General features: G+C 46.4%; 1 protein-coding gene across 3 annotated transcripts in view; it reads left to right on the forward strand.

Annotated features, from left to right (window-relative positions):
- Positions 1-25401, forward strand: part of GIGYF2 (GRB10 interacting GYF protein 2) — a 734963-nt gene that overhangs the window by 235402 nt on the left and 474160 nt on the right. For all 3 annotated transcript variants that reach the window (XM_030217174.1, XM_030217173.1, XM_030217175.1), the window contains one exon: positions 5939-6047. In XM_030217174.1, coding sequence (XP_030073034.1) covers positions 5939-6047 — 109 coding nt within the window. The remainder of the gene's footprint in view (positions 1-5938; positions 6048-25401) is intronic.

Raw genomic sequence — 25401 nt, forward strand, 5'->3', positions numbered from 1 at the left:
GTGATAATAATGGGTGACTTCAATTATCCAAATATAGACTGGGTAAATGTAACATCGGGACACGCTACAGAGATACAATTCCTTGATGAAATCAAGGACAGCTTTATGGAGCAACTGGTGCAGGAGCCGACGAGAGAAGGAAAAATTCTAGACTTGGTCCTTAGTGGAGCGCATGATCTGGTGAGGGACGTTATGGTACTGGGGCCGCTTGATAACAGTGACCATAATATGATCAGTTTTGACATCGACCTTGAAGTAACTGTACACAGAAAGTCAAATACGTTAGCGTTTAACTTTAAAAAAGGAGACTATGATAAAATGAGAAGAACGGTAAAAAAAAAACTTAGGGGGGCAACTGAGAGAGTAAAAACTGTACAACAGGCGTGGACGCTGTTCAAAAATACCATCCTGGAGGCCCAGGCCATACATATTCCGCAAATTAGAAAAGAAAGACGGAAGTCCAAAAGACACCCGGCCTGGTTGAAATGTGAGGTGAAGGAAGCTATTAGGGCTAAAAGAAACGCCTTCAGAAAATGGAAGAAGGAACCGTCTGAAAATAACAAGAAACAGCATAAGGAGTGTCAAAGCAAATGCAAGGCGCAGATTAAGAAGGCCAAGAGGGAGTATGAAAAAAAGATAGCATTAGAGGCAAAAAAACATAGTAAAAATTTTTTCGGTATATTAAAAGCAGGAAGCCGGCAAAAGAATCGGTTGGGCCGCTGGATGACCGAGGGGTAAAAGGGGCGATCAAGGAAGACAAAGACGTAGCGGAGAGACTGAATGAATTCTTTGCTTCGGTCTTCACCGAGGAAGATTTGGGTGGGATACCGGTGTCGGAAATGGTATTTCAAGCGGACGAGTCGGAGAAACTTACTGACTTCACGGTAAACCTGGAGGACGTAATGGGGCAGTTCGGCAAACTGAAGAGTAGCAAATCTCCTGGACCGGATGGTATTCATCCTAGAGTACTGATAGAACTGAAAAACGAGCTTGCGGAGCTACTGCTAGTGATATGCAACTTATCCTTAAAATCGAGCGTGGTACCGGAAGATTGGAGGGTGGCCAATGTAACGCCCATTTTTAAAAAAGGCTCCAGGGGAGATCCGGGAAATTATAGACCGGTGAGTCTGACGTCGGTGCCGGGGAAAATGGTAGAGGCTATTATTAAAAACAAAATTACAGAGCACATCCGAGGACATGGATTACTGAGACCAAGTCAGCATGGCTTTTGTGTGGGGAAATCTTGCCTGACCAATTTACTTCAATTCTTTGAAGGAGTGAACAAACATGTGGACAAAGGGGAGTCGGTTGATATTGTGTATCTGGATTTTCAAAAGGCGTTTGACAAGGTACCTCATGAAAGGCTACAGAGGAAATTGGAGGGTCATGGGATAGGAGGAAATGTCCTATTGTGGATTAAAAACTGGTTGAAGGATAGGAAACAGAGAGTGGGGTTAAACGGGCAGTATTCACAATGGAGAAGGGTAGTTAGTGGGGTTCCTCAGGGGTCCGTGCTAGGACCGCTGCTTTTTAATATATTTATAAATGATTTAGAGATGGGAGTAACTAGCGAGGTAATTAAATTTGCTGATGACACAAAGTTATTCAAAGTCGTTAAATCGCGACAGGATTGTGAAAAATTACAAGAGGACCTTACGAGACTGGGAGACTGGGCGGCTAAATGGCAGATGATGTTTAATGTGAGCAAGTGCAAGGTGATGCATGTGGGAAAAAAGAACCCGAATTATAGCTACGTCATGCAAGGTTCCACGTTAGGAGTTACGGACCAAGAAAGGGATCTGGGTGTCATCGTCGATAACACACTGAAACCTTCTGCTCAGTGTGCTGCTGCGGCTAAGAAAGCGAATAGAATGCTGGGTATTATTAGGAAAGGTATGGAAAACAGGTGTGAGGATGTTATAATGCCGTTGTATCGCTCTATGGTGCGACCGCACCTTGAGTATTGTGTTCAATTCTGGTCGCCGCATCTCAAGAAAGATATAGTAGAATTGGAAAAGGTGCAGCGAAGGGCGACTAAAATGATAGCGGGGATGGGACGACTTCCCTATGAAGAAAGACTAAGGAGGCTAGGGCTATACAGCTTGGAGAAGAGACGGCTGAGGGGAGACATGATAGAGGTATATAAAATAATGAGTGGAGTGGAACAGGTGGATGTGAAGCTTCTGTTCAAGCTTTCCAAAAATACTAGGACTAGGGGGCATGCGATGAAACTACAGTGTAGTAAATTTAAAACAAATCGGAGAAAAATTTTCTTCACCCAACGTGTAATTAAACTCTGGAATTCGTTGCCGGAGAAAGTGGTGAAGGCGGTTAGCTTAGCAGAGTTTAAAAAGGGGTTGGACGGTTTCCTAAAGGACAAGTCCATAAACCGCTACTAAACGGACTTGGAAAACTCCAAAATTCCAGGAATAACATGTATAGAATGTTTGTACGTTTGGGAAGCTTGCCAGGTGCCCTTGGCCTGGATTGGCCGCTGTCGTGGACAGGATGCTGGGCTCGATGGACCCTTGGTCTTTTCCCAGTATGGCATTACTTATGTACTTATGTACCATGTATAAGGCTCTGGTGAGACCTTATTTAGAATATTGTGTACAATTTTGGAGGCTGCACCATCAAAAAGATACAAACAGGATAGTGTCGGTCCAGAGGGTGGCAGCTAAAATGGTCTTTGGCCTTTGTGATAAAGCGTATGGGGACAGGCTTAAAAATCTCAATATGCATACTTTGGAAGAAAGACAGGAGAGGGAAAATATAATAGAGACATTTAAATACCTATGCTACATAAATGCACAGGAGGAGAGTCTCTTTCAATTGAAAGGAAGCTCTGGAAAGAGGCCCCGTAGCAGGAAGATGCAAGGGGATAGATTCAGAAGTAACCTGAGGAAATACTTCTTCATGGAAAGGGTGGTGAATTCGTTGATTGGCCTCCCCCTTGCAAATGGTAGACACAAAAACAGTATCTGAATTCAAGAGAACTTGGGAAAAATACATAGCATCTCTAAGGGAGTGATTTAGAGAGTAGATAGCATGGATGGGCAGACTGAATAGGTCATATGGTCTTTATTTTCCAATATTTTTCTATGTTTCTATGTTTACTGCCACATCACCCTGCATACTGCCCCTACCCACTGAAACTACCACCTGCAAACTACCCCAGCGGAGCCCGCTGCGGCCATGTGGAACCAGACAGTCTCTCTGCATCTGATTCATCACCCCTCAAACTTATCCATGTCCAGAAACTATTAGGTTCACCTGCCCAATACTCCAAACTACCCATTGCAACTGCCACACCCCCTAAAACTATCTTCTGTTAAACTATCCCCTGCAATTACTCTATCACTCCACCAACTGCCTCTACCCCAAAAGATAAACACTGTGTAAACTACCCTATACCCCAGAACTACCCTACCTGCTGCCAACATAGCTCTGCACAAATTGTCCTATCTTCGTAACTAGTCCTCCACAACTAACACTACCCCTTAAACTTGCCACCACTTAAGTGCCTCCTCCTAACCACCAGACACAACACATACTCAGCACACACAAACACATGTAGACTCTACAGATGCACACATGGAATGTAAACTTTTTGTTGTTAATTCTACTCTGAAAACTAATTCAAGAATCATTCAGTTTTCGTGTTTGCTATGTGAATTTGCCCAGTAACGTTTGTTGCCATAGGCAAGGCCAGATTAAGCCATCAGTGAACTTTGCACATACTTTGTGCTCAGATGTTTAGGGGATGTGCTCAGAACTCAGGTGGTTAGGATTGACAACTGTCTGGCTTTCTTCAGAAGTCGTCAGAATTTTGCATTAATGTCCAGAAGGCAGAATGATAGAAACTTCCCTTCTACAGAACAGGAATGTCCTCCTCCCTTCCTATGACTAACGCTACCTTCCAGTCGCCCCCACCCCCACACATATATATATAAGGCAGGGGGTGGGGGGGGGGGGGGCGACTGGAAGGTAGCATTAGTCATAGGAAGGGAGGAGGACGTTCCTGTTCTGTAGAAGGGAAGTTTCTGCACCTAGTGAGAGGCAGAAGATAAATGAACTGCCTCCCCCCCACCCCCCCAAAAAAAACAAACCAAAGAATGCCCCAGCCCTTTTCTATGGTAAAAGCAGGTCCTACAGTTGCCATATAGATACTGATTAATTGTAGTATTGTGATTAAGGAACTGCTCCTTTCAAGCTGCCTTCCCCTCTCATCTCTTCTCCTGATCACACACACATGTAACCCCCCCCCCCCCCCACATGTATATACAAAGAATTCCATGAACCATGCTAAGCATGCTTTTATCACTTGCCTATGTGTGTCCACGTCAGATTAGGAGATACCGAATTTTGCCACCCTCCTTATATCCCTACACAAAGAGAAATGTCAGAGCATTGTTCTTTGGCTAGTAGCTAAGCCAGCAGGGCTGGCCCAACCATTAGACCAGCAGCATAGCTACCAGTGGGCCCGGGTGGATGGCGGCCCAACCGGTGATGGTGCATGTTGTTTAGTTGTAGATGGTGGGGATCCCTGAACCCTGCCAGGTGAAGTCTCTTCTGGAGCCCCTCCCACCCAAGCTGTCAACCCCTGGGGCAGTTGGTGATGCGTTTCCTCTGCCGACTCCCAGCAGCCCCCTCCCAGCGCATGCTCAGTTCAACATGCACCCCCTCTGCCCTTGCGTGCAGGGGTTTTTATTTATTTATTTGTTACATTTGTATCCCACATTTTCCCACATATTTGCAGGCTCAATGTGGCTTACATATTACCGTGAAGGCATTTACCAATTCCGGTACGGGATAAGTACAAAATGTTGTATTGGGATAGGGAAGATCAGATTCAATCAAGTTGGGTTGAGGTAAAAGAGTTTGTCAATGTCCAATACGATCTTTGATAGTGAAGTGTTGCAGAGTTGTCACTTAAGTTGGGTCATTCGGATATGCCTTTCCGAATAGGTGTCTTTATTGATTGTTGAACTGAGTATGCATGGGGGGGAGGGGCTGCCTGCATCGGTTGCTGTACACATGCTGCCAACTGCCCAGGGGGCTGAAGCAGCTCAGGGTTGGGGGCTGTGGAAATGATTCTTCAGTTGACGGGGCGGACTTGGGGATCTCCACCCACCAAGGTGTGTATATGTATGTATGTGTGTGTGTGTATGTATATATTTATTTCTTTACCTGCTGTGGGGTGTAATGGGCGGAGAGGAAATGCATAGGCCATGCCCACCCAGAAATTGTGGTCTGGCTATGCTGCTGCATTAGAAGAGACTAGATGATCAGCTAGGGAAGCAGCTTCTGGGGAACAGCAAAGAGCAGCAACAGTTAAAACAATAGATCCTGACAGCCACACAAACTCGAAGATTCATCTATGCTTGCTCTTGGAAATTGCCCTCATTTGTATGTGTGTTTTGAGTGTGTGGACAGGATGTTGGGCTCGATGGATCCTTGGTCTTTTCCCAGTGTGGCATTACTTATGTACTTATGTGTGAGAGAGAGACCAACACCAACCCACTAGAGTTTAGTATTTAAAAACATGATGTCTTGGGGTGGTGGGGCAGGGTATAAGGCTGAAAGTTTACCTAGAGCACCCAGTGCCGTCATACTACTTTTATTTCCCACAGCACTCCATACTGTCTTGTCCAGCTTTGACTTAGTGGTGGTTTTAAGAATGTTGCCACAGATGGCTCTCTCCCTCCCCAATTTCTACAAACTACCCCGTCATTAACTTTCCATAACCCTTATTTTTTCTTTTAAGTGAGCTTTACAGTATTTCATTTCTTATTGTCTCTCACCCTGTCACTGATGCACACCATTTTGTAAATGTTTTTCCATTTCAACTTCTCCCTCTCCAAGAGGACTTAGTATTTTTTATCTGTCAGTATTCCCTCTTATTGATTACAACTTTTGTTTCCCTTTACTTTTGAAGGTCGAGGCAGAGGAGAAGGCAGTTTCTACCAAAGAAGTTTTGATGAGGTAGATGGTGGTTTTGGCCGTGGGACCCGAGAAATGCATAGATCACAGAGCTGGGAAGAAAGGTGAGAGAGCATATGGTGCATATAAGAACATAAAATGTAATTGCAGATAAAGATCACCACCCACCTTGTCTACCAATTAGCTTTTAATGTTGCATTACTGAAGAAATTGTTCTCCAAGGACAAGCAGAACATTGTTTTCCCACATGTGGATGACATCCGATGGAGCCCAGTGTGGACACTACTCAGTGTTCTATAGCTTTTAGAAGCCTTTGGCTGCATTGTATTGCGCATTCGCTAGTGCCTTCCTGCCTAGTGTGAGTGCGTGGGACCAGCAGTCTGGTTTTTCTGCGGAGCAGAGAGGTAATGTTTTGTGAGCTGTCCTTAGTGCGTCTTTAGTTATATTTTTTCAGTGTGCCTTCCACGTGGTACGTGGGCTTTTTTCTTCATATTTCTTTGTTTTTCCTCCTTTTATTTCTTAGATTTTTTGGCCAGTTTGTATCTTTAATTTTTTTCATGGCTTCAGAGGCCCACTTAGGCCTCTGATCTGGTTGAGGTATTTTTTTTCCTTTTACAGGACAAGTGTGTCTCTCTGTTTCATAACTGAGCCTTTTGATTTTAGGTTTCTGCCAGATACTTGTGACCTGGCTTGGCCTCTGTTTGGAAAACAGGATACTGGGCTACATGGACCATTGGTCTGACCCAGTATGGCAACTCTTATGTTCTTATCAGCTATTTTTTCCCCAATATCGCAAGACTCTCAGTGGCTTTAAGAATTGTTCTGGGTGCAACAGAATCATTTCTGGGACTGACCCCCACAGCTGGTGTGTCATGCTTAAGCCCTGATCACAAGGTCTCTAACTGTGTTCTTTGTTTAAAAGTGCAGAAAAGAATTCACTTGAGCAGAGATGCCCTGCGTGAGAAACTTTTTGGCACTGCTAAGACTGATCTACAACGCTGGAGGTCCATATGGCTGGAGGTGCTGTATCAGACACTGGAGGCCTTGACATCAGGCACCGGTAGGTCTTCATCAGGCCAGTCTGCATCTGACCTGACACAGGCTTTCATATCATCCTTGTCGGCACAGATGGAATCAATTGTCGGGGGAAGACTAGGAATCACTGGCATCAGTTTTCTTCAAAGCATGGTGCCAGGAGCCCTGGGTCATCTGTGTCCCCCGATATCTGAGAAACGTTGGTGCCAGGAGGGTCAATCCCCCTGTGTTGAGTCAATACCGATGCCTCAGTCTCCTGACCACTAGGTCTAGCCATCCTATTCCACACCAGCATCTTCACAGGCTGTCACCGAACCCACATAAGCCCTACCTATACCAGTGCCTGCCTCTGAGAAGCAGTTCTGGGCTGTGCTGCAGGAGGAGTTGGAGCAGATCCATGGTCCCACCCCAGCCAGTCCTGGAGGCCCAGGTCTTGTCTTTTCCCCATGTGTCGACACTGGCCTCTTGAAGGGGGTCGAGGTTAGCCTCCGTGGAGGTGGTGCTCCTCTCCAGCCCATTGGGAGAGGAAGCTCCCCCAGTATTCAACTCGGGACCTGCCCCTCGGCTCTCATACTCTGTGTCTAGACACCAGTCTAGTCTCCTGAGGCAGATGCAGGCTCAGCCTTCTCAAGAAAAGTACTATGCTGAATCTGAGTCTGATGCCGACCGTTCTAGAGAAGGTCTTGGAGGAGGGCTCCCTTGATTTCCCTTCAGACTCATCCCCCTCTCAGGGGAGGAGAAAGTTCTCACCAGAGGACTAGACTTTTTGAAGGAAATGGCCATTCCATTTAATTTGGTGATTGAGGACAAGTCCAGGGCTGCTGTTTTGGATGTCCCTGACTGCCAAGATCCACCTAAAGAAGCCATGACAGTGCCTGTTCATGACATCCTACAGCAGGTGCAAATCTGTGTGCAACCTGTTCCTAAAAAGGCAGACTCTGTGTATAGAGTAAAAAAGGCTCCTGGATTTGAAAAGACACAGCTACCACACCACTCATTGGTAGTTAAATCCACTCTCAAGATAGGTAAGAGTTCTAAAACACATGCCTCTGTGCCCCTGTGGCAGGATGCTAGAACCTTAGAGTTTTGTGGGAGGAAGGTTTATTAAGTATCCATGTTTGTATCCCGCATAGAGGCCTGCCAGCTCTACATGAGCATCTACTTGCGGGACTTGGTACGCAGTGTGTCAGAGTTTGTGGACTCCTTGCCTTCAGGTAAGGCTGCAGAATTCCGTGAACTAGTAGTCAAGCAAAAAGAGTGCCAGAAGCACTTGGCCTTGGTAACCTATGATTCTTTCAACATGGCAGCCAGGCTTTCCACTTTGGGTGTTAGTATGCGCAGACTTGCCTAGCTGTGTGTGTCTTTGTGGGGATAAAGTGAAAGAGCTGCCAACATCACCAAGAAGAGAACTGATACCATTAAAACCCTCTCTTGGCCTACAGCTTCAGCAGTTGTCTCTTTTTCAGAGTTATTCAGGTGGGAATCAGAGGAGGCCCTACTACTTTCAAAGGTGTAGATGCACTCCTCCAGCCCGGCTTTTCCAGCAGACCTGGAAGGCCTGGCAGCAGAAGACCTAGCCAGCATCCCAATCAAAGCAGGGGATGAGCTTTTGACTGACTGTTGCAGAGCATAGCCACAGTAAAAGTGACCATCCCAGATGGCATATGTTCTAGGGGGAGGCAAAAATTTTTCCCACCAGAAATGACCCCTTGTAACCTTCGACTGTTGGATTCTCAAAATAGTTTGAGCAGTTATGCCCTCCATTGGCATAAGAACATAAGTGTTACCATATTGGGACAGACCAAAGGTCCATCAAGCCCAACATCCTGTTTCTAACCTTGGCCAATCCAGGTTACAAGTACCTGGTGAGATCCCAAAACAGTAAAACAGATTTTATTTTAATAATGGATTATGGACTTTTCTTTTAGGAAATTGCCCAAACCTTTTTTACACCCTGCTAAGCTAACTGCTTTTACCACATTCGCTGGCAATGAATTCTAGAGTTTAATTACACATTAGTTGAAGTAATATTTTCTTCAGTTTGTTTTAAATTTACTACTTAATGGCTTCATTGTGTGCCCCCTAGTCCTAGTATTTTTTTGAAAGAGTAAATATGAATTCACGTCTACCCATTCCAATCCGCCCTATTTTATAGACCTCTATCATATGGAACAGGGAAGGTATTTGATATACCACCCTTCTGTGGTTACAGTCAAAGTGGTTTATATATTACTAGCAAAAAAGCCCCGTTTCTGATGCAAATGAAATGGGGGCTAGCAAGGTTTTCTTCAGAGTGTGCATGTGGGAGTGTGTGTCTCTGCCCTCTGCCCTCTCTCCCTCCCCCCTTGGAGTCCAGTCCTTCAGTGTTAAGTTTCTTGCTGTTCTGTGTTTGTGTTACAGAGAGAGTGAGGGCATCTCTCTCCCCTCCCCCTCTGAGTCCTTCACTGTTACAGAGAGAGGGATTTCCTGCTGTGCTGTTTTCCTTCACTCATGGGGAAAACGGATATCTCTGGCGCTTCACACTTCCGGCTGGAGGCTTCAGTGGTGCCTTTTATATATATAGATATTGAGGTACTTATTTTGTACCTGAAGCAATAGAGGGTTAAGTGACTTGCCTAGAGTCACAAGGAGCTCCCTTCTGCCATCTCTTCTCCAAGCTGAAAAGCCATAGTCGCTTTAGTCTTTCCTCATAGGGAAGTCATCCCATCCCCTTATTTTTATCACCCTTCTCTATACCTTTTCTAATTCTATGACATCTTTTTTTTTTTTTTTTTTGAGATGCGGTGACCAGAATTGCGCACAGTATTAGAGGTGTGGTCGCACCATGGAGCGATACAAGGGCGTTATTATATTCTCATTTTTGTTTTCAATTCCTTTCCTAATAATTTCTAACATTCTATTTGCTTGCTTAGCTGCGGCGGCACACTGAGCAGAGGGTTTCAGTGTATCAATAACACCTAGATCCTTTTCCTGGGCAGTGACTCCTAATGTGGAACCTTGCATCTTTTAGCTGTAATTTGGGTTCCTCTTTCCCACATGCATCACTTTGCACTTGCTCACATTAAATGTTGTCTGCCATTTGGTTGCCTAATCTCATAAAGACCTCTTGTGATTTAACAACTTTGAATAACATCGAGAGGTTTATTTTCGAAAAAGAAAAATATCTAAAAAGAGGCATAAAGCAGCATTTGGACGTTTTTCTCACAAGAAAAAAAAAATATCGACTGGCTCACCTTTATCCACGTGTTTATTCACCCCTTCAAGGAAATGTAGTAGATTGGTGAGGCAAGATTTCTCTTAACTAAATCCATGTTGGCTTTGTCTCAACCCATGCTTATATATATGCTTTGTTTTTTGTTCTTTATAATAGTCTCTACCATCATCTGTCCAAAGTCAGCTTCCTGTAAATTGCCCACCAAGAGCATCTCAGCTCTCAGCATTGGGCAGTGCTTTCAGAGGAACTCTCCTCCCTTCTTCAGGCCTGCGTGGTTGAGCCTGTACAACAAGGGGAAGAAGAGAAGGGTTTCTATTCCAAATACTTCCTGGTGTCCAAAAATACGAGGGGGGGGGGGGGAGGGAGAGATTATGTCCCATCCTGCACCTAAGGGCCTTGAACAGATATTTGTTGAAGGAAAAGTTTAGGATGGTTTCCCTGGGCACCTGCCTCACTATGATTAAGACAAATGATTGGCTATGCTCTCTGGACATGAAGGATGCTTACACTCACATTCAGATACTAAATCACAGGCATTCTCTGATTTTGAGTGAGGAAACACCAGTACCAGCATCATGTACTGCTATTTGGCCTTGCATCCGCTCCCAGAATATTCACAAATGGCCTCGCTGTAGTCATAGCATCTCTGCACACACGGAGAGTCCATGTGTTTCCATATGTGAATGATTGGCTGATCAAGAGTACATCAAAGGGAAGGTGCTCAAGTAACAATGCAGAGAACTATTCAGGTGTTTGAGCTACTAGGGTTTGTTATCAACTACCCCAAGTCCCACCTGCACCTGATACAGTAATTGGAATTCATTAGAGCCCTGCTATAGACATGGTTCAGTCTGGTCTACCAACCTGCCTCAAGTACAGGCAGATGCTCTCATCTGCTTTGCCTCTCAGGTCCAACACAGCCAGCAGGTCACAGCTCGGCAGATGTTGAGGTTGTTAGGCCACATGGCCTCAACAGTGCGTGTCATGTCCATGGCATGCCTCCATTTGAGAGTGTGTGTGTGTATGGACAACTTGAAAATCTAAAGGTGGACAAAGCCATGGGACCGGACAGGGTTCCACCCCAGGATATTGAGGGAGCACATATAAGTTTATCTTGTTGGGCAGACTGGATGTGCCGTACAGGTCTTTCTCTGCCATCATCTACTATGTTACTGCCTTCCTCATGATACCCAACGCGACAGTTTGTGCAGTCAGAGCTGCAGAATCTGTTTGGGGTTTAGATTCCAAGTCCACCCCCCTAGGCCCGTTTTTATTCTGTTCCAGGCTGCACTCTGTTAGCTGTATATAGTTTCAGGTCAACCTACGTTAAGTCCTTGCTGTTGCGAGGCCCAATTGACTAATGTTTATCGCTAAATGACTTGGTTAGCAGACTATATCTCTTTCACTTATGCCCAGACTGGGCTGACTCCGGAGGGTCATGTCATGGCTCAGAATGTTAGAGCCATGGCTGCGTTGGTAGCCTACTTGAGGTCAGCCTCCATTGTGGAGATTTGCAAAGCTGCAATGCAGTCTTCAGTCCACACATTTGCATCTCATTATTGCCTTGGGCAGAATACTCGACTCGACAGTTGGTTCGGTCAGACAGTTCTGCAGAGTTTGTTTGGGGTCTAGAATTCAACTCCACCCGCCTAGGCCCATTTTTATTCTGTTCCAGGCTGCACCCTCACAGCAAGAGTGTATATAAGTTCAGGTTAATTGATTCCTCTTTGGTCTTGCTGTTGTATGTTCCTGTTGTCCTTGAGTGGTGGCTTTCAGTGAGTCTGATAACTAGGGATTGCCATATGTCAGTAACAGTGTCCTTGTCCTAGGAGAAAGTGAAGTTGCTCACCTGTAGCAGATGTTCTCTGAGGACAGTAGGGCAATGTATTCTCACACCCCCTCCCACCTCCTCTTGGAGTTGAATTCTTTTAGCTTTGCTATTGTACTGCTGGTCCTGTGAGCTCATGCTGGATGGGAAGATGAATGTGTGATGGGATGCTACCAAAGGCTTTTTTTTTTTTTAAACTTGAAATTTTTATTCAACATAGCAGAAGTAAAACAATGTAAACATTTGCAGCCACAAGGCTGTCAAGTTTCATAAACAGCTCAAACTCAACTTCAATCAAACCAAAGTTATACAGATTTTCTCCCATCCCTCCCTCTCACCCCCCTCCCTTTCCCTTCCTCAACCCCCCTCCACCCCCTCCCTTCATGGCTTAATCCCCTGCATTTCTCTAGCAGTAGTCCATATTTGCTGTAAGTGTGTCCATTCTGTCTCATCTGGCTTATATCTACCGTTTCTCCGATCTGTCAGTTTCTCCAGGCCTACAATATGTCGGAGTCTCTCTTTCCAGTCTTGGAGAATAGGCCCTACCCGTTGCTTCCAATGTGCAGCAATTTCCAGTTTCGCGGCTGCCAGACAAAGTCTTTTCAGCCACCTCTGCCACTTCTGTCCTCTTTTATTGCCCCATCCCAGCAAGCACCACTTTGGCTCCATCAAGAATTGAGAATCCAACATTATTGACATAGATGTAGTTACCTCATTCCAAAAAGCCTGTATGAGAGGGCAGCCCCACCAAACATGCATAAAGTTACCTACTTCTTCTTCACACATCCAGCATCAGTCAGATGCTGTCGGGAATATACGCTTAAGTCTGTCAGGTGTGTAATACCATCTACTCAAGACTTTGTAGGCATTTTCTTTTATCAATAATGGATGCTTTTTTCACTTCACCACATACTCGTTCCCACTCTTTCATGCTCAATTCGTACTTTAAGTCCCGTTCCCATGCTATCATGTAGGGGAATTTGATCTGTGTATCTCCTCTAATATACCGATAAAGTCTGGAAATACCTCTCTTCCCTTCTTCCAGAGTCTCCCATATATTCTGCAGTTGTTCTCGTTCTCTCGGTCTGTCTGTAGCCACCTCTGCCCTCTCATGTAATGCCTGACTTCTATATAGGAGAAGTAGTCCGAGTCAGGCAGATCATATTTTCTTTGCAGCTTTCCAAACTCTCTCAGTACCCCCTCAGACATAAGATCCCGAAATTTTCGCAATCCCTTCCTATACCATTCTCGGAACACTCCTCCCACTTGCCCTGCTGGGAATTCAGCTTCTTGTATAATGTGTGCCAGAGTAGAGGTTTTAGCCCCCCGTGAGTTTACTTTTCAGTGTATTCCATATACCTTCCAAGTGAATTATGTATGGACTAACTTCCCTACGATGATGGGCGGATATTGGGCTCGACCCCCACAAGGCCCTCTCTAAATTATACTGGGGTTCCAGATTTTGCTCTAGGGAAGCCATCATAGATCTTTCCCCCTTACTCCAATCCGCCACCTGTTTCAATTGCGCTTCTTGGTAGTACCAATTAATGTTTGGCAGACCTCTTCCCCCGTTTTCCACCCCTGCCCACATTATACGCTTCGATATCCTAGCCCGTCTTCCCCCCCAGGCAAATCATGATATATCTGATTGTAGTTTATGCAAAACCGAGGCTGGGATAGCCACTGGTAATGTTTGGATTAGAAACAACAACTGAGGAACCACATTCATCTTAACCACAGATACTCTGCCCCAGCAAGAGAGCAACCCATTTTTCCATTTACTCATATCTTTCCTAAGTTCTCGAAACAAGGGTTCATAATTTAGACCATAGAGTTGTGACAGGTCCTGAGGGAGTTGGATACCCAAGTATCGGAAACTGGTCCGTGTCTGTTTGAAAGAAAAATTTTGCAGCACCACATCAAGATCCAAGGCGGGCCCCTTTATCCTCAAAACTTCCGACTTGTCGTAATTTACTTTAAAGCCGGACATTTCCCCAAACTTTTTAATCTCGCTGCAGATAGAGGTTAACGTCTCCTCAGGTTGGCTGACATAAAAGAGGATATCATCACGAACAGGGCTATCTTATGCTCCCTATCACCTATGCAAATCCCCTTTATTTGTACCGATTCCCTAATTTTCGGCGCCAGCGGTTCAATTGCCAAAGCAAATAATAAAGGGGAGAGTGGACAGCCCTGTCGCATGCCTCTCTGTATAGAGACTGGGTCTGAGTAGCCACCATTTACTTTTATTATAGCCACAGGTGCCGCGTATAGCCCCCTAAGCCAGGTCAAAATCCCTGTCCCAAACCCCATTACCTCTAGCACTGTCCACAAATAGTTCCACTCTACCCGATCAAATGCTTTTTCCGCATCCGTTGTTAAGAGTGCAAAATTTTCCCCTCGGTGCTGGGCCTCCCAAATTATGTTAAGAGTGCTTCTAATATTATCAGCTACTTGACGCTGGGGTATAAAACCAGCTTGGTCCTCCTGGATGAGCCGGGGCAAAAGTTTGTTAAACCATTCCGCCAGCATCTTGGCCAGGATCTTAATATCCACATTTATAAGGGATATAGGTCTGTAAGAGCCACATATTGTTGGATCTTGACCTGGCTTAAGAATCACTGAAATCCCTGCCTCTTACATGCTCTTTGGCAGCTTCCCTGTCCGAAAACACTCATTACCCACGCTCACTAGAAGGGGCCCCAACGTCTTCTCCAAAAGCTTATAAAACTTAGCTGTATACCCATCTAATCCGGGTGCCTTGCGCCCTTTTAAGCCCTTTATGACCCCCTCAACCTCCTCCAACGTTATAGGTTTGTCCAAACTCATTCTCTGCTGCTCGGTTAACTTGTGTAGACCCAACTCTGAAAGGTAACTCTGTTTCTCCGAGGACAAGCAGGCTGCTTGTTCTCACGACTGGGTTGACGTCCACGGCAGCCCCCACCAACCGGAACAAAACTTTGCGGGCGGTCCCGCATGCAGGGCATGCCCACCGCGCATGCGCAGCCGTCTTCCCGCCCGTGCGCGACCGTTCCCGCTCAGTCTTTTCTTTTCCGCGCTGGAGAGAGCCGGGTTCGTCTCTCTCTCTGTCAGCCTCGGAAACCAGATCGCGCTTTCGCCTCGAAGTTTTTTTCTCTTTCGTTGTTCTCCGTTTTCTATTTTATTTTGTCTGAAAAAAAAAAACCCCGCTGAACTTTGTTTTTCCTTCGTCTTTTAGCGGGGGCGTCTCGTTGCGGCCTTGTGGCCGCGCGGTCGATTTATTTTCGAGGTGTGATTTTTACCGCCACCATCGACGACTTTGACTTCGCCGACGCGATTTTTCCGTCGATGTCCTCGAAGGTCCCGAGTGGATTTAAAAAGTGTGGTCGGTGCGGCCGGCATATCTCGCAGACCGACACCCACGCTTGGTGCCTCCAGTGCCTCGGGCCGGAGCACGATACCAAGACGTGCACCTTGTGTCTCGGTCTCCAGAACGGACACAGGTAGCGAGGCAAGTTCTTCGGGACCGTCTTTTTTTGGAACTTGCGCCGGCCCCTCGACGTCGACTTCGACGGCATCGGTATCGACGGCCGGATCTTCGGTACCGGTATCGATGTCCACGAAATCGGCACCGACCCCAGGAGCACAGGTCCCGTCGGCCCGCCGGTCCTTCGGAGACGGCAGGGGTGAGAGGCCACGTGGACAATCGGCCCCGGTCACTCCCTTTACCCAGGGCCCTCGGGACCGAACCCTGTCGGACCCGATCCCTCGAGGCCGAGGGGGATCTACTTCCTCCTCTTCTGTTCCACCGAGCGCCGATGACGGGCACCGTAAAAAGGCGAAGAAGCAGCGTCATCGGTCGCCCACGGTGCATCCGGCTCCCGGCGCCAGGGATAAGTCGACGCCGAGGAAGCAGCAGCGCCGAGAGGAGAGGTCCCCCTCTGTAGTAGAGGTATCCTTACGTCAGGGTGCCAGCACTTCGGTGCAGTCTCCTGGACCCGAGCAGCTTCCGGCACCGACACCTCTACCGGCCCCCTCGCCTTTCCCGACAGCGGGCCTGGACGAGTGTCTCCGAGCCATCCTTCCGGGGATCCTGGAAGGGCTGATGCGCCCCCTGCACCTCCACAGCAAAAGCCGGGGACGGGCTTTTGACTGGATCCACGGGAACATAGCCGCCATCAAAGTGTCCGTACCGGACGATCTGCCAGTCGGGGGGAGGTTAAAATTTTTTCACCAAAGGTGGCCTCTTATAACCTCTGACCAGTGGGTTCTCCAAATAGTGCGGTGCGGATACGCCCTGAATTTGGCCTCCCCTCCACCAAATTGTCCTCCGGGAGCTCAATCCTTCAGCTCCCATCACAAGCAGGTACTTGCAGAGGAACTCTCCGCCCTTCTCAGCGCCAATGCGGTCGAGCCCGTACCACCCGGGCAGGAAGGGCAGGGATTCTATTCCAGGTACTTACTTGTGGAAAAGAAAACAGGGGGGATGCGCCCCATCCTAGACCTGAGAGGCCTGAACAAATACCTGGTCAAAGAGAAGTTCAGGATGCTTTCCTTGGGCACCCTTCTGCCAATGATTCAGAAAAACGATTGGCTATGTTCCCTGGATTTAAAGGACGCATACACTCACATCCCGGTACTGCCAGCCCACAAACAGTATCTCAGATTCCGTCTGGGAACACGGCACTTTCAGTATTGTGTGCTGCCCTTTGGGCTCGCCTCTGCCCCACGGGTGTTCACGAAGTGCCTCGTGGTGGTCGCGGCGTATCTACGCAAGCTGGGAGTGCACGTGTTCCCATATCTCGACGATTGGCTGGTCAAGAACACCTCGGAGGCAGGAGCTCTCCGGTCCATGCAGTGCACTATTCACCTCCTGGAGCTGCTGGGGTTTGTGATAAATTACCCAAAGTCCCATCTCCAGCCAGCCAAGTCTCTGGAATTCATAGGAGCTCTGCTGAATACTCAGACGGCTCAGGCCTTCCTTCCCGAAGCGAGGGCCAACAACCTCCTGTTCCTGGCTTCCCAGACCAGAGCGTCTCAGCAGATCACAGCTCGGCAGATGTTGAGACTCCTAGGTCATATGGCCTCCACAGTTCATGTGACTCCCATGGCTCGTCTTCACATGAGATCTGCTCAATGGACCCTAGCTTCCCAGTGGTGCCAAGCCACCGGGAATCTAGAAGATGTCATCCGCCTCTCCACCAGTTGCTGCACTTCACTGCACTGGTGGACCATTCGGACCAATTTGATCTTGGGACGCCCATTCCAAATTCCACAGCCCACGAAAGTGCTCACGACGGATGCGTCTCTCCTGGGGTGGGGAGCTCATGTCGATGGGCTTCACACCCAGGGACTGTGGTCCCTCCAGGAACAGGATCTTCAGATCAACCTCCTGGAGCTCCGAGCGGTCTGGAACGCACTGAAGGCTTTCAGAGATCGGCTGTCCTGTCAAATTATCCAAATTCGGACAGACAATCAGGTTGCAGTGTATTACATCAACAAGCAGGGGGGCACCGGATCTCGCCCCCTGTGTCAGGAAGCCGTCGGGATATGGAGTTGGGCTTGCCAGTTCGGCATGCTTCTCCAAGCCACATACCTGGCAGGTGCAAACAACAGTCTGGCTGACAGACTGAGCAGAGTCATGCAACCGCACGAGTGGTTGCTCCATTCCAGAGTGGTACGCAAGATCTTCCGAGAGTGGGGTACTCCCTCGGTGGACCTTTTCGCCTCTCAGACCAACCACAAGCTGCCTCTGTTCTATTCCAGACTACAGGCACACGGCAGGCTAGCGTCGGATGCCTTTCTCCTCCATTGGGGGACCGGCCTCCTGTATGCTTATCCTCCCATACCTTTGGTGGGGAAGACCTTACTAAAGCTCAAGCAAGACCACGGTACCATGATTCTGATAGCGCCTTTTTGGCCCCGCCAGATCTGGTTCCCTCTACTTCTGGAGTTGTCCTCCGAAGAACCGTGGAGATTGGAGTGTTTTCCGACTCTCATTTCGCAGAACGACGGAGCGCTTCTGCACCCCAACCTTCAGTCTCTGGCTCTCACGGCCTGGATGTTGAGGGCGTAGACTTCGCTTCTTTGGGTCTGTGTGAGGGTGTCTCCCGTGTCTTGCTGGCCTCTAGGAAGGATTCCACTAAAAAGAGTTACTTTTTCAAGTGGAGGAGGTTTGTCGTTTGGTGTGAGAGCAAGGCCCTAGAACCTCGTTCTTGTCCTGCACAGAACCTGCTTGAATACCTTCTGCACATCAGAATCTGGCCTCAAGACCAACTCAGTAAGGAATCACCTTAGTGCGATTAGTGCTTACCATCTTCATGTAGAGGGTAAAGCCATCGCTGGAGAGCCTTTAGTCGTTCGATTCATATGAGGCTTGCTTTTGTCAAAGCCCCCTGTCAAGCCTCCTGCAGTGTCATGGGATCTCAACGTCGTCCTCACCCAGCTGATGAAACCTCCTTTTGAGCCACTGAATTCATGCCATCTGAAGTACTTGACCTGGAAGGTCATTTTCTTGGTGGCAGTTACTTCAGCTCGTAGGGTTAGTGAGCTTCAAGCCCTGGTTGCTCATGCTCCATATACTAAATTTCATCATAACAGAGTAGTGCTCCGTACTCACCCTAAGTTCCTGCCAAAGGTGGTGTCGGAGTTCCATCTTAACCAGTCAATTGTCTTGCCAACATTCTTTCCCAGACCGCATACCCGCCCTGCTGAACGTCAGTTGCACACATTGGACTGCAAAAGAGCATTGGCTTTCTACTTGAAGCGGACACAGCCCCACAGACAGTCCGCCCAATTGTTTGTTTCTTTCTACCCCAATAGGAAAGGGGTCGCTGTCGGGAAACGCACCATCTCCAGTTGGCTAGCAGATTGCATTTCCTTCACTTACGCCTAGGCTGGGCTGACTCTTGAGGGTCATGTCACGGCTCATAGTGTCAGAGCCATGGCAGCGTCGGTGGCCCACTTGAAGTCAGCCACTATTGAAGAGATTTGCAAGGCTGCGACGTGGTCATCTGTCCACACATTCACATCGCATTACTGCCTCCAGCAGGATACCCGACGCGACAGTCGGTTCGGGCAGTCGGTGCTGCAGAATCTGTTTGGGGTGTAAATCCAACTCCACCCTCCAGGACCCGAATTTATTCTGGTCAGGCTGCACTCTCAGTTAGTTGTTCTTCGTAGGTCGATTTCTGTTATACCCTCGCCGTTGCGAGGTTCAATTGACCTGGGTTCTTGTTTTGAGTGAGCCTGAGAGCTAGGGATACCCTAGTTGTGAGAACAAGCAGCCTGCTTGTCCTCGGAGAAAGCGAATGATACATACCCTGTAGCAGGTGTTCTCCGAGGACAGCAGGCTGATTGTTCTCACCTACCCTCCCTCCTCCCCTTTGGAGTTGTGTTTGATCTTTTTTGCTTGTCATTCAACAGAGCGGGAACGGTCGCGCACGGGCGGGAAGACGGCCGCGCATGCGCGGTGGGTGTGCCCTGCGTGCGGGACCGCCCGCAAAGTTTGTTCCGGTTGGTGGGGGCTGCCCTGGACGTCAACCCAGTCGTGAGAACAATCAGCCTGCTATCCTCGGAGAACACCTGCTACAGGTATGTATCATTCGCTATATCCCCTGCTGAGACTCTTGTTTTTTTGCTATATAAAGCTGAATAAAATTGGGCAAAGTGCTCCCTTATCTCCCCATCCCGATGAAACAACTTGTCACCCGCTCCTTTTAATTTTGTTGTGGTATTTCCTACTTGTCTCTGGTGCAGGCTACGCGCTAACATCCTACTGGCCTTATTACTAAATTCAAAGAATTTTTGCTGGACTAATTTTCTATGAAATTCCATCTGGCTAAGTTGTATTTGCTGCAGCTCTGCTCCACATGCCTTCAGTTCTACAACGTCCTTCGAATTCAACTTCCCCTGATGCTGGGCCTCTAGGGTGTCCAATCTTTGCCTCACACTCAATTCACGATGTTGCCTCTCTCTCTTCTTCTGGCTACCTCTTTTAATCAAATGTCCTCTGACCACCACTTTTAAGGTGTCCCAGAAAGTTCCATCCCCCACATCCCCCCTATCATTATGAAGCAGATAGTCCTGCACTACCGCCCGAAGTTCCTCACAGGCCCCTTCCTCCTCCAATAAGGATTCATTCAGTCTCCAAAAGGTGCTGCCTCTTTCCCTCCCCAGGCCCCTCCAGGAGACCCATACTGGAGCATGATCTGATGCATGGAGATTCCCTATATTAGAGTCACGGACTTCCCCCCCATAAATTGTGGGAGCCCCAAATTACATCTATTCTCGTATAGGTTTGCTGCGCATGTGAATAAAATGAATAGGTCTTCTGCCCCGGATGCTGCATCCTCCAAACATCAATCAGATCTAGCTCTTTAACCAGTCTCAACAGTTTAGTCGTATTTGCCTTTCCTCCCTACCCCTTCCCTTTGGAATGGTCTAAATCTGTCATTGTCCAATTAAAATCTCCTCCCATAATCACTTCCCCTACCGCAAACTGGAGTAACTCCAGCCTCAATGCCTCGAAAAAGGCACCCTGCCCTTCATTAGGTGCATAGATATTCACGAAAGTGATCGGCCGATCCTTTATCTTGCCTCTAACGGCTATACATCTGCCCTGGCTCTCCGTGTATGTTTGCTCATGAACAAAAGGAATCTTGTCGCTTATATAAATTGGCAGCCCTCCCTTTTCCCCTCCTCTAGGATCGGTCAAGATATAACTCTTGCCCATAGTCTTGTACTGTATTAGACGTCCATCCTTCTTTTGGACATGCGTCTTCTGCAGCATTATGTCCCACTGCATCTTATGAATCTCCCTATATATAATACTTCTTTTCTCAGGGGTATTTAAGCCATTTACATTCCACGATCCCACTCTAATTTCACCCCCTCCCCCTTTTCCCCTGACCCCCCCTCCCCACCCCATTCCTCTTCAACTAGCCATGACCACCAGTTGTGTCCCTAAGGAAGTGTCGTTCCGATGGTGTCTGTGCCTCTGTAGTGTTCCCTATATCCCCCATCTCGTACCCCAAAACACTCACTCACTCTTCACATGCATCCATGTCAATATAACAAGTTTACATATCAAAAACAATATCACCTTCAGCAGAAATACTGATCAATTGGTTAAACCATAGGGTGTTGCCCTGCAGCAGTGGTCCCTTCAAGGCACTCTGTCCCGCTCAGCTCCATGGCCCTCTTTTTCCAGGCTCGATTTGCGCTTTTCCCTGCGCGGCGTGGTCCATCCTCCTGAACTTTTAGAGGGTCCTTCTTTGCTGGCTCTCGGACGCGCACTTGCCTCTTCAGGAAGATCTGTACATCCTAGTGCTGCTAGAGCTCACCATGCCCCATCTGGCTGTTGCAGTTTCTTCATTTGACTTCCTACTGTCACCATCAATCCTCTCAGATATATCCAACGATAACGCAGTACAGACTTTTGCAGATATTGCGTGACATCTCTAAAGTCCCTTCTTTTTTGCAGCGTGCTCTTCGCCAGATCCTGATATATCTGCACTTTGACGTTGCGCCACTGGATTTCACCCATCGCACGTGCTTTCCGCCATATTGCTTCTTTCACCTGATAATCATGAAAGCATGCAACAACATCCCTGGGGTAATCTCCCCGTTGTGGTCCCAAGCTCCGATGCGCTCTGTCTATTTTTATATCAGACTGCTGCTGTGCCTCCGATGGGCCTGACTCCTGCTGCAAAATGACTTTGTTAATCTCCTGCACCAGTTTCACCGCATCTTTATACTGCTCCTCTTCTGGGATCCCTTTGAACCTCAGATTGCACCGCCTTGAGCGGTTCTCTAAGTCTTCAATCCGCTGTTCCAGATCCTCTCTTACTTGCTGCTCTGCTTTAACACTCTTGCTCAGGCTCTGTACTTCTCCTGCCACTGTCTCCACCCGCTCCTCATTCTCAGCCATGCGATTTCCAATATCTTTTACTTCTTCTCTGAGCTCTGAGACAGCTGCTTGGATGCTTTTCCTCGTGTTAATCATTTCCGTTTTAAGTTCTTTGAACCACCGTATAAATTCACTCTTTTCCCCATCTACCACTTCTCCACACTGCTCCTCAGGCTCTATATCAGATTCCTGGTCCTCCAGCGCCATTTTGGCTCCTCGTGAAGGCTGTGCTGGAATCGCCTTGCTCACCGCCCGCGTCGGTTCCGCTGCAAATTTATATTTCGCGAGCTTCTTCCTGGCCGCCATACACTGTGGTGAGTTGGTCCGTTGTTTTGCCGGTTTAATTCGTGCGCTTTTTTGGGGAACACTTCGCTATTTTTTTCGCTCACCCGCGGAGCTCTGCAATTTAGCTACCAGCTACATCGGTGACATCACTTTTACCCTACCAAAGGCTTCTTAAAGGTATAGAATGCTGGGTAGCATCCGCACCATGCTCCGATGAATAATGTCACCAATCTGTGAGAATACATGTCCTGGCCTTGGAGAACACCTGCTACAGGTGAGTAACTTCTTTACCTCTTGCTTCACCTTCATTCCCTCACTGCTCAGGGATCTCTACTTTTTAGTTTTATGTTCTAAAATACTGTTTTCAGTAAGCATTTTTCTTCATCAAAGAAATTTTTTTCCATTTATAACAGTACAAATCTTAAGAAAAATACTCTTTGTGCCTTAACATTTCAGAATAAAAAAAAAGAAAATATGTTAATGATGTGCAAATTTATATAAAGTACAGGTTTATAAAACTAATGGAAATTAATGATAGAATTTTTGTGAAAGAGCAAGTTAAAAAAATTCTTCAGAAAACTTTAAAGCATAAATGTTTCTGTGATGCAATGTTTAATCTTGCCAATAAATGCATATTTTTGTTTTCCAGAGAAACTTGTAAATATAGAACCTTACTACATTTGACCCCTTGCATAGTCTAATAGCTGTATCTGTGACTTAAATTGATATGATTATAAAATGAAGTCAAACAAGAAAATTCAAGGAAAAAACATACATCTGTGTTCATGTATAAAACAATAACAGGTTATAAAATAAGTAGGAAATATATATTTTATCAATTTGTCTTCTACATATGAAATCACAGTTGTTAATTCTGGCTTGATAAGATGTGTACATGCTGTTAACCCTCAGATCAAGCATGCTAAAATAAATAAATTTAAAGCTTTGTTTTTAGTATATACTCTTTTTAACCCATCTTTCCAAAAACTTGATCGATGAGGAATATATCCCATTGAAAAGTACAAAAATTTAACATCTTAAAATTTCCTAAATATTAATAACCTGTTGAACCTAACATTACATTTTTATTGTTGAAATCAGATCCCAAGAACAATTTGGTTATAAATGTGCAGAATACTATTCTTCATGAGGTCTACAATTAAAAGGCAATTTTCAGTTGACCATAAGTGGCTAAACTGGACTGGACAACTCTAGTAAACTTTATCTAAATAGCCCAAATTAGATTGGGCTGAAAGTTTAGTCAGAAGTTAACTGGACAATTATCTGGTCTGCTTGACCAGAGTTTGCTAGATAACTTTGACTAGCACTGAACATCAACACTGGCAGACCAAAGTTTGAACCAAGTCCAGTGAACATCTCCAGTGCTTTATCTGGTAAATGTGATTTGTTCAACCGTTTGCCCAGACAAGATTTCACAGTTGGTAGGAGTGGAACAGCAGGATAAAGCCGTTCTTACTGATCCCAAATAGTATTCTTTTAAGAACATAATAAAACATGTAACCAACTGAAATGAAATTAAATACTTATGCATGTATACAGTAATTGTGATGAAAAAAATAGACCTGATATATATATAATTCGACATAACTAAATATGTCAAACTTGCAGTGTTAGAACTGCCTCCTTTTTTCAGTTTTTGTTTTGTGCAGTATATCTTTAAGATGTTGATTTCTGACAATTAGTGATAGTAATAGCAGCAACTCGCATATTTTCTCTCACTGACATTAATTTAAAGAAATTTATGTGAAGAGTATTCTGTGTACATAAGTTTCTTTTATCACTGATGTCAGCAATTTTAGTGTTACAGGGTCCTAGATTATGAGATTAGTACTTTTGGCCATGAAGGTAATCATCCAAACATAACTGCATCCTTTAAAAAAAGTTAACTCAAAAATTATAAATTGGTTACACGAGGTAACATAGTAGATGACGGCAGAAAAAGACCTGCACAGTCCATCTAGTCTGCCCAACAAGATAAACTCATATGTGCTACTTCTTGTGTACACCTTACCTTGATTTGTATCTGCCATTTTCAGGACACAGACCGTAGAAGTCTTGCCCAGAACTAGCCCCATTTTCAGGACACAGACCATAGAAGTCTTGCCCAGAACTAGTCAGGTTAAACGTGTGTATTTTTGCTTGTTTTTATTTGTCCATATCTCTGTGACAGGATCTTACTCTTCCCTATGGGGATTTCAGCCTCCAGCATCCCTCTTAATTACCATGAGCCATCATTCTCAGGGTTTTTCTCCCAGCAGTTGAGGTTACCCATGTAAGGCATGGTCTCACAACTGTGAGTCGCAGACCATTGCTATGATGGCCTTGACTGAGAGGTACTGACCATGGCTTCCTTTAAAAGCCCTCTGGATTGCACTCATATACTTGCTGTCACCATGGAGCTACATCCAGGCTCATTCTCCAAGGATTGTGGAAACTGCTTCCACAGCCTCCCTGGTTGATCTCAGGATAAGAAGGTCAAGTCTGGGGCTCAACCTTGGATTCTTTGTGTGGCAGTGCATGCACCACTACAGGCCCATTAGCTCAATCTCTGCACAATGTTTAAAAGAGAAGTTTGATGGATGATGTCTTTGTTATTTAGTACTTTAGTTGTTCACAGTGCCGTCATCACTGCTGAAGTCTTGACACAGAAATGGCACTTAGGCATCAAGGACAATAGAGCTCTGCAGTGAAAGGTCGTACTCGATAGTACTTCTAGTTTCTCCGAGGACAAGCAAGCTGCATGTTCTCACATGTGGGTCGATGTCTGCGTCGGCATGGGAATCGGACGGCATTTTGCAAGCAAAATATATAAAAAAGTTTTGCTAGAGTCTTGTGCGCGTGCGTGCGGATTGATTTCCCACCTGTCGCGTGAGCGTGCCTCTGTTTTCTTTTCTCCACGTTGAGGTGCGGTAGAGTTTTTTCTGCGCTCCTCTCAGGCCTGGGAAGAGTCTTTGTCTGTTTTGTGGCTTTTTTGCCTTATTTTTCTTTTAACAATTTACCATTTAAAAAAAACAAAAACAAAAGGTACCCGTAGTTTCCTTTATTTTTTTGTCCCCTTTTAAAGTTTCCTTTCTTTTTCGACGCAGCTGGCTTAAGCCAGGTTGTTCCCTTCTTTTGTGCCCTTTTTCTTTTAACAGGCACAATCGTGTCTTTTGATTTCGCTGAAGCCGCTTTTCCTTCCATGTC

The sequence above is a fragment of the Microcaecilia unicolor genome, chromosome 10 (genome assembly GCF_901765095.1).
Source record: "Microcaecilia unicolor chromosome 10, aMicUni1.1, whole genome shotgun sequence".
NCBI lineage: Eukaryota > Metazoa > Chordata > Amphibia > Gymnophiona > Siphonopidae > Microcaecilia > Microcaecilia unicolor.